This window comes from Rana temporaria, chromosome 10 (genome assembly GCF_905171775.1).
Source record: "Rana temporaria chromosome 10, aRanTem1.1, whole genome shotgun sequence".
NCBI classification, from domain to species: Eukaryota; Metazoa; Chordata; class Amphibia; order Anura; family Ranidae; genus Rana; species Rana temporaria.
In genome coordinates this window covers 89,369,900-89,384,297 of record NC_053498.1, presented here as the reverse complement: position 1 = coordinate 89,384,297, position 14,398 = coordinate 89,369,900, and the positions used below count along the sequence as shown (strand labels likewise).

The 14,398-nt window shown below is 51.2% G+C and overlaps 1 protein-coding gene across 1 annotated transcript in view; it reads left to right on the top strand.

The window, feature by feature from the left end:
* Positions 1–342: 342 nt before the first annotated feature.
* KDELR1 (KDEL endoplasmic reticulum protein retention receptor 1) overlaps positions 343–14,398 on the top strand; it is a 48,323-nt gene continuing 34,267 nt past the window's right edge. The window contains exon 1 of the mRNA XM_040325679.1: positions 343–520. Coding sequence (XP_040181613.1) covers positions 430–520 — 91 coding nt within the window. The 5' untranslated portion in view covers positions 343–429. The remainder of the gene's footprint in view (positions 521–14,398) is intronic.

The window sequence follows — 14,398 nt, the reverse complement described above, 5'->3', positions numbered from 1 at the left end:
CACACTGGTAGTACTGGGTGTGTATACTGGTATTGCAGTGTGTACACTGGTAGTGCTGGGTGTGTATACTGGTATTGCAGTGTGTATACTGGTAGTACTGGGTGTGTATACTGGTATTGCAGTGTGTACACTGGTAGTACTGGGAGTGTATACTGGTATTGCAGTGTGTACACTGGTAGTACTGGGTGTGTATACTGGTATTGCAGTGTGTACACTGGTAGTACTGGGTGTGTGTACTGGTATCGCAGTGTGTACGTACAGGGTGTGTGGTATGAGTTGAGTTGTTCCTGGTTCCTGTAGGGGCAGAGAGTATCCCGGCAGGCAGTCGTATATCTCCCCTCCTCTCTCTCTCTCTCTCTCCTCCCTCACAGACGAGGCCTAGTCGCACACAGTACACACCGATCCCCGGCCCATCCTTTCCCTATCACAATGAACATCTTCAGGTTCCTGGGGGATATCTCCCATCTGTCCGCCATCATCATCCTTCTACTGAAGATATGGAAGTCTCGCTCCTGCGCTGGTAAGAGCTCACCCACTCCCCGCAATGTTACCCGCTCCGCCCGGTGGGAACTACAACTCCCAGCATGCCGTGCGTGCAGAGCTTAGCACTTCCACATCATCAGAGGGTCCTGGGCTGGCCAGCATTGCTGTGATCTCCCTGGGATGGGGGCAGGGATGGGGGGATAGTGTGATCAGATGGTGGGGGTGATGTGGGTGACATGAAGTATATACATGAATATATGGACACTGGGAGGGCTGTGATTTCTGTCCATCCAGCCCTGAGAATCACACAGCTCAGTCATCTCTGTCAGGACAAGGGGACCTGATCTTTTGTTTCTGCTGCAGTCAGATAACACTGACAGGCCATGTCCCTCCCCTGGATGGTGATTGGATCAGGAAAGAAGCAGCAGACTGGTGGGCTCTGTCACTCTGCTCTCTCCTCCCATTGGCCTGTTCCTTGTAGTGCAGCACACCAGATTGGCTCCTTGTACTGCTTCTTCCTCCCCCAAGTCTGAGCTCTGCTGTACATACACAGCAAGATTCTGACACTTGTATGTGATGAAATACATTGGAGTAATGTCTGTATAAATGTTTACAGAGCTGAATTATTATTGTGTCTGGAGTTCCGCTGTGAAGCGCTAATAAACCTGAAATCAGAAACGTAATATATTTCCACTTTCACCTTCCCGGAATGATGGCCGCATTTGTTTTCTTTTTCTTACCCCTGGTGATCTGGCCAGCAATCTGTTATTTTTTAGCATCCTTAATCTGGGAGGGTATACTTGTCAGACTATGGGGGGGGGGGTATACTTGTCAGACTATGGGGGGGGGGGGTATACTTCCCAGACTATGGGGGGGGGGTATACTTGCCAGACTATGGGGGGGGGTATACTTCCCAGACTATGGGGGGGTATACTTGCCAGACTATGGGGGGGGGGGGGTATACTTCCCAGACTATGGGGGGGTATACTTCCCAGACTATGGGGAGGGTATACTTCCCAGACTATGGGGGGGGTATAATTCCCAGACTATGGGGGGGGGTATATTTCCCAGACTATGGGGAGGGTATACTTCCCAGACTATGGGAGGGTATACTTCCCAGACTATGGGGGGGTATACTTCCCAGACTATGGGAGGGTATACTTCCCAGACTATGGGGAGGGTATACTTCCCAGACTATGGGGAGGGTATACTTCCCAGACTATGGGGAGGGTATACTTCCCAGACTATGGGGAGGGTATACTTCCCAGACTATGGGGGGGTATACTTCCCAGACTATGGGGGGGGGTATACTTCCCAGACTATGGGGGGGGGGTATACTTCCCAGACTATGGGGAGGGTATACTTCCCAGACTATGGGGAGGGTATACTTCCCAGACTATGGGGGGGTATACTTCCCAGACTATGGGGAGGGTATACTTCCCAGACTATGGGGGGGGTATACTTCCCAGACTATGGGGGGGGGTATACTTCCCAGACTATGGGGAGGGTATACTTCCCAGACTATGGGAGGGTATACTTCCCAGACTATGGGGAGGGTATACTTCCCAGACTATGGGGAGGGTATACTTCCCAGACTATGGGGAGGGTATACTTCCCAGACTATGGGGAGGGTATACTTCCCAGACTATGGGGAGGGTATACTTCCCAGACTATGGGGAGGGTATACTTCCCAGACTTCCGATCCTCTGATGTGTGGCAGGTATGTGGCACTCAGCGGCATTACTGTTACTAGTGTAGGTCCTCAAAGGGGCAGGGGTGAGCAGCTGCACTCTATGACTGTGTGGCGTTAGTGGAGGTGCTTCTTCTCCTGGATCCTTCTACTTCTTCTGGATCCTTCTACTTCTCCTGGATCCTTCTACTTCTCCTGGATCCTTCTACTTCTTCTGGACCCTTCTACTTCTCCTGGATCCTTCTACTTCTCCTGGACCCTTCTACTTCTCCTGGATCCTTCTACTTCTCCTGGATCCTTCTACTTTTTCTGGATCCTTCTACTTTTTCTGGATCCTTCTACTTCTCCTGGATCCTTCTACTTCTCCTGGATCCTTCTACTTTTTCTGGATCCTTCTACTTCTTCTGGATCCTTCTACTTTTTCTGGATCCTTCTACTTCTTCCTGGACCCTTCTACTTCTCCTGGACCCTTCTACTTCTCCTGGACCCTTCTACTTCTTCTTCCTGGATCCTTCTACTTCTCCTGGACCCTTCTACTTCTTCTGGATCCTTCTACTTTTTTCTGGATCCTTCTACTTCTTCTTCCTGGATCCTTCTACTTCTTCTTCCTGGATCCTTCTACTTCTTCTTCCTGGATCCTTCTACTTCTTCTTCCTGGATCCTTCTACTTCTTCCCGGATCCTTCTACTTCTTCTTCCCGGATCCTTCTACTTCTTCTTCCCGGATCCTTCTACTTCTTCTTCCCGGATCCTTCTACTTTTTCTTCCCGGATCCTTCTACTTCTTCTTCCCGGATCCTTCTACTTCTTCTTCCCGGATCCTTCTACTTCTTCTTCCTGGATCCTTCTACTTCTTCTTCCTGGACCCTTCTACTTCTCCTGGACCCTTCTACTTTTTCTGGATCCTTCTACTTCTCCTGGATCCTTCTACTTCTCCTGGATCCTTCTACTTTTTCTGGATCCTTCTACTTCTTCTTCCCGGATCCTTCTACTTCTTCTTCCCGTATCCTTCTACTTCTTCTTCCCGGATCCTTCTACTTCTTCTTCCCGGATCCTTCTACTTCTTCTTCCCGGATCCTTCTACTTCTTCTTCCCGGATCCTTCTACTTCTTCTTCCCGGATCCTTCTACTTCTTCTTCCTGGATCCTTCTACTTCTTCTTCCTGGATCCTTCTACTTCTTCTTCCTGGATCCTTCTACTTCTTCTTCCTGGATCCTTCTACTTCTTCTTCTGGATCCTTCTACTTCTTCTTCTGGATCCTTCTACTTCTTCTTCTGGATCCTTCTACTTCTTCTTCTGGATCCTTCTACTACTTCTTCTTCTTCTTCTGGATCCTCCTACTTATTCTTCTTCTTCTTCTGGATCCTCCTACTTCTTCTGGATCCTTCTTCTTCTGGATCCTTCTTCTGGAAGAAGCACCTCCACTATCCAGCTTGCACGCCATACTCTAGTGCAGCTGCTCACCCCTGCCCCTTTGAGGACCTACACTAGGAACAGTAACGCCGCTGAGTGCCACATACCTGCCACACATCATAGGATCCTGCACAGCTCCACTTATGGTGCACGTCAGGATAGCACAGCGAGGATCCAGTTATCAAGCCACAGACTGTAACACAGGAGAGAGGCGGCAACACTATCAGTGACCAGAAGGTTTCTAAGACCAACAGATGACTGGACCTGTATACCCCCCCATGGTGCTGAGAGCGCTGTGATGTATAAGGAATATCCCTACAGCGAAAGAGAATCTGTCCTTAGGCCTCGTACACACAGAGGGTTTTCTCCGTGCGTGTGTATGATTTTTCGTCGAGAAAACTGCCGGGAATCTCGACGAGAAAAATAGAGAACCTGCTCTCTATTTTCTTGTCGGGATTCTCGGCAGTGTCAAGAAACCCGAGCGTGTGTATGCTTACCTGCCTCCTTGGAAACCTGCGCATGCTCGATGAGACTTTGACGCATGCGCGGTAGCTTCCAAGGCATAGGTAGGGTGAAGCAAGATGGCGGCGACGGCATCGAATGTGACGAACGTCAGAGTGAGAACAATAATTCTAGCACAAGCGCTCCTAGTTGACTCTAATGCCTTGTACACACGGCTGGGTTTTCCGTCAGGAAAACTGCGAGGAGAGCTTTTGGCCAGGAGTCCCGGCCGTGTGTATGCTCCCTCGCAGTTTTTCCGATGGGAAAACTGCCAAACCTGCTGGCAAAAAAAAGAGAACCAGCTCTCTTTTTTCCTGTCGGGATTCCCGGCGGACTTTTTCCCGTCACGAATCCCAGCCGTGTGTACGGGGCATTAGGCTCTGTTCACGTCTGAGCGATCCGAATTGTGGTAAAATCACGCACACAGAATCGCGGGAGGCCTGTACAAGTTCTTGTACTTATTTTGGGCAACAGGCTTCCCATGATTCCGTTTGCGCGATTTTTTGTCAATTAGTCAGGCGACAATTGCGGCAAAATCACGCTGCGATCGGGGGTGCCATTGGAAGTGACGGGAATCGCACGGGCATCCCACAGCGTTTCAGATCGCTCACATGTGAACGGAGCCTAAATTGATGAGCTGTATTGGCTTTTAAAGTGTTGTGTATGGTGATTTTTGGGCACCATTGTTTTTGCCGTTATCGCGGGCGCTCGCAATTTTAAAACATGGAATGTTGGGTATCTATTTACTCGATGCAACCTCATCTTTTATATTTTAACCAAAAATAGTTTTTTTCAGGTGTGATTTTGCACTAAAATTTATTTGATTATATTTTTCCAGGAAATTTGCGTTTAAAAAAAAAAACACGTGTAAAAATATCACGTGCAACAAAAATTTGCAAATGTCGCTTTTTTTTTCACAGGGCCAGAAAATATATAATGTTCTGGGGGGTTTATGTCATTTTATTGCCCAAAATTTGGATTTTTACATGTATGTGACAAAGAAAAATATTGCTCTGGAGCTGAATTGGGTAAACATCACAAAGCTCTGTCCTGCTGGCGAGGATGTGCTGGCTTTGTTTACCTGCAAAGCTCATCCCTTAGTAAAAATGGCAAACAGTGAATGCACCAAGCACTGGTTGGGCACACATTTAACCCTTTGATCGCCCCTGATGTTAACCCTTTCTCAGCCAGTGTCATTAGTGCAATGACCTTGTATATTTTTAACATTGATCACTGTATTAGTGTCACCGGTTCCTACAAAACGTTATGCCGCGTACACACGATCATTTTTCGGCATGAAAAAAACGTTGTTTTAAAAAAATGTCATTTTAAATGATCGTGTGTGGGCTGCACATCATTTTTCGGGTTCTGAAAAACGACAATTTTTTTTCCGAACATGCTGCATTTTTTAAAAACGTTTTAAACTATGTCGTTTTTTGGGTTGTGTGTGGGCTAAAACGACGTTTTAAACCCGCGCATGCTCAGAAGCACAAGTTATGAGACGGAAGCGCTCGTTCTGGTAAAACTACCGTTTATAAAGGAGTAAGCACATTCATCACGCTGTAACAGACAGAAAAGCGCAAATCGTCTTTTACTAACACAGAATCAGCTAAAGCAGCCCCAAGGGTGGCGTCATCCACATGGAACTTCCCCTTTATAGTGCCGTCGTACGTGTTGTACGTCACCGCGCTTTGCTAGAGCATTTTTTTTAAAACGATGGTGTGTGGGCAACGTCGTTTTAATGATGAAGTTGGAAAAACTTGTTTTTTTCTACATGCCGAAAAACGATTGTGTGTACGTGGCATTAGTGTCGGATTGTCTGACGCAATATGAGGCCTCGTGCACACGACCAGACATGTCCGATGAAAACGGTCCGCGGACCGTTTTCATCGGACATGTCTGCTGGGATCATTTGGTCTGATGTGTGTACACACCATCAGACCAAATTCCCCACGGACAGAATACGCAGTGACGTGGCAGCGACGTGCGCGCACCAGGAAGTTTAATGCTTCCACGCATGCGTCAAATCACTTTGACGCATGCGTGGGATTTCGGGCCAGCGGACATGTCCGATGAGTCGTACTGACCATCGGACATGTCCGACGGACAGGCTTCCAGCGGACAAGTTTCTTAGCATGCTAAGAAACTTTTGTCCGCTGGAAACCAGTCCGCTAGGCAGGAAAACTGTCCGGTAGGCCCTACACACGGTCGGACATGTCCGCGGAAACTGGTCCGACGGACCAGTTTCAGCGGACATGTTCGGTCGTGTGTACAAGGCCTCACAGTCCTCTGCTATAAAAAAATAAAAATTCCAGTATATATCGTACAGTTTGTAGACGCTATATCTTTCACGCAAACCAATCAATATACGCTTATTAGGATTCATTTTACAAAATATATATAGCAGAATACATATTGGCCTACTTTTAATTTTTTTATTGGATTTGTTTTATAACAGAAAGTAAAATGTATTGTTTTTTTTTTTTTTTGTCTTTTGTTTGTTTTATAGCGTAAAAAATAACGCAAACGTGATCAAATACCACCAAAAGAAAGCTCGATTTGTGGGGGGAAAAAAATAATTTGGGTACAGTGTTGCATGACCGCACAATTGTCAGTTATGCCTTGTACACACGGTCAGACTTTTGACCGTGCAAAAGTCCTCCGTGACCTCGTTGGAAGTCCAATGGACAAAAAGAGAACAGGTTCCCTATCTAAGGTCCGTCGGAGTTCCGAGAAAAAAAGTCAGATGGTGGCTACACACAGCCGGACTTTCCGAGGAAAAAAAGTCTGTCTGACTTTTTTTTTTCGGAAAGTCTGGCCGTGTGTCCGAGGTATAAAAGTAGCGCAAAGGCAAAAAATTAACTGGTCATGAAGGGGGGTACATTTTCCAGCTTGCAAGTGGTTAAGATCTGAACACGCACTCTGAAAAGCAAAGCATCTAGAGGGGGGGCACATTGCTTGCATGGATCACTTCCAAGACTTTCTGAAGCATTTTATTGGGTTCTGACACCATTGTTTGTGGGGTTCACTTTCACAGAGTTCTGAAGCACTTTACTGGACTGTGATATAAAATATTGTGATATAATTATGATTAATATTAGATATTGTTTTATTTTAATGTATAATGCACTTTAGGAGGTGTATTGTACTTGTTTAAAGCAGGGGTCAGCAACCTTTTTCCACTTAAGGGCCAGATTCAATAGATGTGAATGTATGGAGGGACGCATTCAGCTGCTAATAAATGAAAATAATAATCCTAACATAGTAATAATAACAGTACATGTTTTCCTCATTTTAAGGTGCTTCACTAATACAAAGCCAGTTCACCCTGAGGGAGCATGAACTTTACTTCCCCCTCCATTCTGGCACCCAGGGGTGGGTGACACCAGCCAGCCTGGTCTGGAGATGGGGTTCCTGTCCCTGTGGGTGATGGTGTCTCTGTCGCCAGGTGAGACGGTGCCCCTGTCCCTAGGGGTGATGGGGTCCCTGTTGCCAGATGAGATGAGGTCCCTGTCCCCAGGAGTGATGTGGTCCCTGTCCCCAGGGGTGATGGAGTCCCTGTTGCCAGATGAGATGGGGTTCCTGTTGCCAGGTGAGATGGGGTTCCTGTTGCCAGGTGAGATGGGGTTCCTGTTGCCAGGTGAGATGGGGTTCCTGTCGCCAGGTGAGATGGGGTTCCTGTCGCCAGGTGAGATGGGGTCCCTGTCGCCAGGTGAGATGGGGTCCCTGTCGCCAGGTGAGATGGGGTCCCTGTCGCCAGGTGAGATGGGGTCCCTGTCGCCAGGTGAGATGGGGTCCCTGTCGCCAGGTGAGATGGGGTCCCTGTCCCCAGGAGTGATGTGGTCCCTGTCCTCAGGGGTGATGGGGTTCCTGTCGCCAGATGAGATGGGGTCCCTGTCGCCAGGTGAGATGGGGTCCCTGTCGCCAGGTGAGATGGGGTCCCTGTCCCCAGGAGTGATGTGGTCCCTGTCCTCAGGGGTGATGGGGTTCCTGTCGCCAGATGAGATGGGGTCCCTGTCGCCAGGTGAGATGGGGTCCCTGTCGCCAGGTGAGATGGGGTCCCTGTCCCCAGGAGTGATGTGGTCCCTGTCCTCAGGGGTGATGGGGTTCCTGTCGCCAGAAGAGATGGGGTCCCTGTCCCCAGGTGAGATGGGGTCCCTGTCGCCAGGTGAGATGGGGTCCCTGTCGCCAGGTGAGATGGGGTCCCTGTCGCCAGGTGAGATGGGGTCCCTGTCCCCAGGAGTGATGTGGTCCCTGTCCTCAGGGGTGATGGGGTTCCTGTCGCCAGGTGAGATGGGGTCCCTGTCGCCAGGTGAGATGGGGTCCCTGTCCCCAGGTGAGATGGGGTCCCTGTCGCCAGGTGAGATGGGGTCCCTGTCCCCAGGTGAGATGGGGTCCCTGTCCCCAGGTGAGATGGGGTCCCTGTCGCCAGGTGAGATGGGGTCCCTGTCGCCAGGTGAGATGGGGTCCCTGTCCCCAGGTGAGATGGGGTCCCTGTCCCCAGGAGTGATGTGGTCCCTGTCCTCAGGGGTGATGGGGTTCCTGTCGCCAGGTGAGATGGGGTCCCTGTCGCCAGGTGAGATGGGGTCCCTGTCGCCAGGTGAGATGGGGTCCCTGTCGCCAGGTGAGATGGGGTCCCTGTCGCCAGGTGAGATGGGGTCCCTGTCGCCAGGTGAGATGGGGTCCCTGTCCTCAGGGGTGATGGGGTCCCTGTCCCCAGGTGAGATGGGGTCCCTGTCGCCAGGTGAGATGGGGTCCCTGTCCCCAGGTGAGATGGGGTCCCTGTCCCCAGGTGAGATGGGGTCCCTGTCGCCAGGTGAGATGGGGTCCCTGTCGCCAGGTGAGATGGGGTCCCTGTCGCCAGGTGAGATGGGGTCCCTGTCCCCAGGTGAGATGGGGTCCCTGTCCCCAGGTGAGATGGGGTCCCTGTCGCCAGGTGAGATGGGGTCCCTGTCGCCAGGTGAGATGGGGTCCCTGTCGCCAGGTGAGATGGGGTCCCTGTCCCCAGGTGAGATGGGGTCCCTGTCCCCAGGAGTGATGTGGTCCCTGTCCTCAGGGGTGATGGGGTTCCTGTCGCCAGATGAGATGGGGTCCCTGTCGCCAGGTGAGATGGGGTCCCTGTCGCCAGGTGAGATGGGGTCCCTGTCCCCAGGAGTGATGTGGTCCCTGTCCTCAGGGGTGATGGGGTTCCTGTCGCCAGATGAGATGGGGTCCCTGTCCCCAGGTGAGATGGGGTCCCTGTCGCCAGGTGAGATGGGGTCCCTGTCGCCAGGTGAGATGGGGTCCCTGTCCCCAGGTGAGATGGGGTCCCTGTCCCCAGGAGTGATGTGGTCCCTGTCCTCAGGGGTGATGGGGTTCCTGTCGCCAGATGAGATGGGGTCCCTGTCGCCAGGTGAGATGGGGTCCCTGTCGCCAGGTGAGATGGGGTCCCTGTCGCCAGGTGAGATGGGGTCCCTGTCGCCAGGTGAGATGGGGTTCCTGTCGCCAGGTGAGATGGGGTCCCTGTCCCCCAAAGCAGTGTTCTCTGTGTGCACGTGAATTGTCTGACGGGCCGGACATCTATCGGTGGCGAGCCGTGTGCGGGCCGTTGGTTGCCGACCCTTGGTTTTAAGGGTAAATTCACGTTTTAGGGGAAAAAAAAATTGTCAGGCAGATACACTGACAGGAAGAAATCAATGAACTACAAGCCAACATCCGCATGGGATGCTGGGAGTTGTAGTTCATCCACACACATGGAGCTGTGTGAAGGAATGACACGGTTGTATGGCCACGCTGATTATAAAAAGTGACAGCTAGTACAGGAAACCTCTTCCCTTGTTCCCTTCTTCCCCTCTTCCCCTTCTTCCCATCTTCCCTTCTTCCCGTACTGCTGCCGGGGGGGATTTGGTGCATCTCTATTTTCCAGGATAGGTCAGCAGCGAGCACCCAGATATTTTTCCCATGACGGTTGTAATTTAATGTAGAGTATCTCTGCTTTGAATCCCTTCTTTTGGATCAATTTCACATTATAGGGGTAGCTGTGCACATTAATGGGGGCCCCATCCATTACATGTAGTGAAAGGAGAATTAATAGAAGTAATTAGTCTTTGATTTTGTGTTTTGTATTTCTTCATGTTGTAGCATCATTAGACATGCAGACTGATATGTGTGTTGTTGTTAGGGCTGCTATATACAAACTCATTATTTTACAAGACGTTGAGTTTTGACAGGATACAAACAAGTAAAATGGTGGGGATAATTGAATTCTTGTGTAAGAAAAACAATTACTGATAGAATTGACTGCTCTTTTTTAATTAAACAAGATGGAAAAGCAATACAAAGCCTCTCGAGTTCCAGATCATTATTGTTTTTATATCATTTGTTTTTTGTTTTGTTAAAGGTGAACTCCGGGGGAAATTTTAAGGTAACCCTGCAGGAGGAGTTAAATGCTTCTTTTTGTATCACGTAATCCCTTGCTGCTGGCGCTCTCCTCTTCCCTCCAATGCTGCATTTTATGAGCGGGCCCTTGGCATCCCATTACTTACAATACAAGATTGCATTAGACATGATGATGTCGGAATGCGACCGATGGGGCATCAAGGAGCAGAAGTTTTGGGGGATCGGTGATATAGAGAGGAGGAGACATGTAGAAGCGAGGGATATTGTAAGGACTCCTAATGTTGATGGTGCCCAACTCTAAAATAAGCAATTGCAGTGTGGGAGGGAGGGAGCTCCAGTGTAAGGGAAGTTTTGAATTTTCCCCAGAGTTCAGCTTTAAAGAACAAGTAAACATTTCAGTGGACATATAATTGCCATATAATATATATAAATGGCAATTGGGCCAATGTGTAAAAATTGGAGGAATGTTAAAATGGAGGAGTGGAAATGGTAGGTATCATACCTGACTGGTTACTCATGGCTTCAGTCTTTGATAAGTCAAAGTATAAGGTCAGTTGACATGGCTAGGTAGCAAGAATTTTGCAAAAGTGGTGTGAATGAAACTGTGCACCTATTGAGGCTTTTTCTCTCCTGTGTTTCGTTCCATTAGCCTTTCCTGCACATTGAAAGCTTTTAAGTACACCAGACCCCTGACCCCGAATTGAAGGCACAAACATAAATACTTATCACAGTGCGACTGCCTGGAGCCTATCACCCTTTCCACAACAAGGCCCTATCCACGCTTGGAGCCTCTCACCCTTTCCACAACAAGGCCCCATCCACGCCTGGAGCCTCTCACCCTTTCCACAACAAGGCCCCATCCACGCCTGGAGCATCTGACCCTTTCCACAACAAGGCCCCATCCACACCTGGAGCCTCTCACCCTTTCCACAACAAGGCCCCATCCATGCCTGGAGCGTCTCACCCTTTCCACAACAAGGCCCCATCCATGCCTGGAGCGTCTCACCCTTTCCACAACAAGGCCCCATCCATGCCTGGAGCGTCTCACCCTTTCCACAACAAGGCACCATCCATGCCTGGAGCCTCTCACGCTTTGCACAACAAGGCCCCATCCATGCCTGGAGCGTCTCACCCTTTCCACAACAAGGCCCCATCCATGCCTGGAGCCTCTCACGCTTTGCACAACAAGGCCCCATCCATGCCTGGAGCCTCTCACCCTTTCCACAACAAGGCCCCATCCATGCCTGGAGCCTCTCACCCTTTCCACAACAAGGCCCCATCCATGCCTGGAGCCTCTCACCCTTTTCCCAACAAGGCCCCATCCATGCTTGGAGCCCATAACCCTTTCCAGAACAAGGCCCCATCCACACTTGGAGCCTCTCACCCTTTCCACAACAAGGCCCCATCCATGCCTGGAGCCTCTCACCCTTTCCACAACAAGGCCCTATCCATGCCTGGAGCCTCTCACGCTTTCCACAACAAGGCCCAATCCATGCCTGGAGCCTCTCACGCTTTCCACAACAAGGCCCCATCCATGCTTGGAGCCTCTCACCCTTTCCACAACAAGGCCCCATCCACGCTTGGAGCCCATAACCCTTTCCACAACAAGGCCCCATCCACGCTTGGGGCCTCTCACCCTTTCCACAACAAGGCCCCATCCATGCCTGGAGCCTCTCACCCTTTCCACAACAAGGCCCCATCCACGCCTGGAGCCTCTCACCCTTTCCACAACAAAGCCCCATCCACGCCTGGAAACTCTTACCCTTTACACAAGGCCCCATCCACACCTGGAGCCTCTCACCCTTTCCACATTAAGGCCCCATTCACGCCTGGAGCCTCTCACCTTTTCCACAACAAGGCCCCATCCACACCTGGAGCCTCTCACCCTTTCCACAACAAGGCCCCATCCATGCCTGGAGCCTCTCACCCTTTACACAACAAGGCCCCATCCACGCTTGGAGTCTCTCACCCTTTCCACAAGGCCCCATCCACACCTGGAGCCTCTCACCCTTTCCACAACAAGGCCCCATCCACGCTTGGAGTCTCTCACCCTTTCCACAACAAGGCCCCATCCACGCCTGGAGCCTCTCACCCTTTCCACAACAAGGCCCCATCCACGCCTGGAGCCTCTCACCCTTTCCACAACAAGGCCCCATCCATGCCTGAAACCTCTCACCCTTTACACAACAAGGCCCCATCCACACCTGGAGCCTCTCACCCTTTCCACAACAAGGCCCCATCCACACCTGGAGCCTCTCACCCTTTCCACAACAAGGCCCCATCCACGCTTGGAGTCTCTCACCCTTTCCACAAGGCCCCATCCACACCTGGAGCCTCTCACCCTTTCCACAACAAGGCCCCATCCACGCTTGGAGTCTCTCACCCTTTCCACAACAAGGCCCCATCCACGCCTGGAGCCTCTCACCCTTTCCACAACAAGGCCCCATCCATGCCTGGAGCCTCTCACCCTCTACACAACAAGGCCCCATCCATGCCTGGAGTCTCTCACCCTTTCCACAACAAGGCTCCATCCATGCCTGGAGTCTCTCACCCTTTCCACAACAAGGCTCCATCCATGCCTGGAGTCTCTCACCCTTTCCACAACAAGGCCCCATCCATGCCTGGAGCCTCTCACCCTTTCCACAACAAGGCCCCATCCATGCCTGGAGCCTCTCACCCGTTTCACAGCAAAGCCCCATCCACGCTTGGAGCCCATAACCCTTTCCACAACAAGGCCCCATCCACGCTTGGAGCCTCTCACCCTTTCCACAACAAGGCCCCATCCATGCCTGGAGCCTCTCACCCTTTACACAACAAGGCCCCATCCACGCTTGGAGCCTCTCGCCCTTTCCACAACAAGGCCCCATCCATGCCTGGAGCCTCTCACCCTTTACACAACAAGGCCCCATCCACGCCTGGAGCCTCTCACCCTTTCCACAACAAGGCCTCATCCACGCCTGGAGCCTCTCACCCTCTACACAACAAGGCCCCATCCATGCCTGGAGCCTCTCGCCCTTTTCACAACAAGGCCCCATCCACGCTTGGAGCCCATAACCCTTTCCACAACAAGGCCCCATCCACGCTTGGAACCTCTCACCCTTTACACAACAAGGCCCCATCCACGCCTGGAGCGTCTCACCCTTTCCACAACAAGGCCCCATCGATGCCTGGAGCCTCTCACGCTTTCCACAACAAGGCCACATCCATGCCTGGAGCCTCTCACCCTTTACACAACAAGGCCCCATCCATGCCTGGAGCCTCTCACCCTTTACACAACAAGGCCCCATCCACGTTCGGAGTCTCTCACCCTTTCCACAACAAGGCCCCATCCACGCCTGGAGCCTCTCACCATTTACACAACAAAGCCCCATCCACGTCTGGAGCCTCTCACCCTTTCCACAACAAGGCCCCATCCATGCCTGGAGCCTCTCACCCTTTACACAACGAGGCCCCATCCACACCTGGAGCCTCTCACCCTTTCCACAACAAGGCCCCATCCACGCCTGGAGCCTCTCACCATTTACACAACAAAGCCCCATCCACGTCTGGAGCCTCTCACCCTTTCCACAACAAGGCACCATCCATGTCTGGACCCTCACACCCTTTACACAACGAGGCCCCATCCATGCCTGGAGCCTCTCACCCTTTACACAACAAGGCCCCATCCACGTCTGGAGCCTCTCACCATTTACACAACAAAGCCCCATCCACGTCTGGAGCTTCTCACCCTTTACACAACAAGGCCCCATCCACGCCTGGAGACTCTCACCCTTTAAAACAGGCTTATATTAGATCTGGGCGATTTTTGCCCCCCAAAAAAATCTGCGATTTAAAAAAAAAACTCGATTCACAATTCAAATCAAGTTTTTTTTTTCTGATGGACACCGCGTCGGTCCTAATGAGCTGCGGACACGAGTTATTAGGCAAGGCCGCGG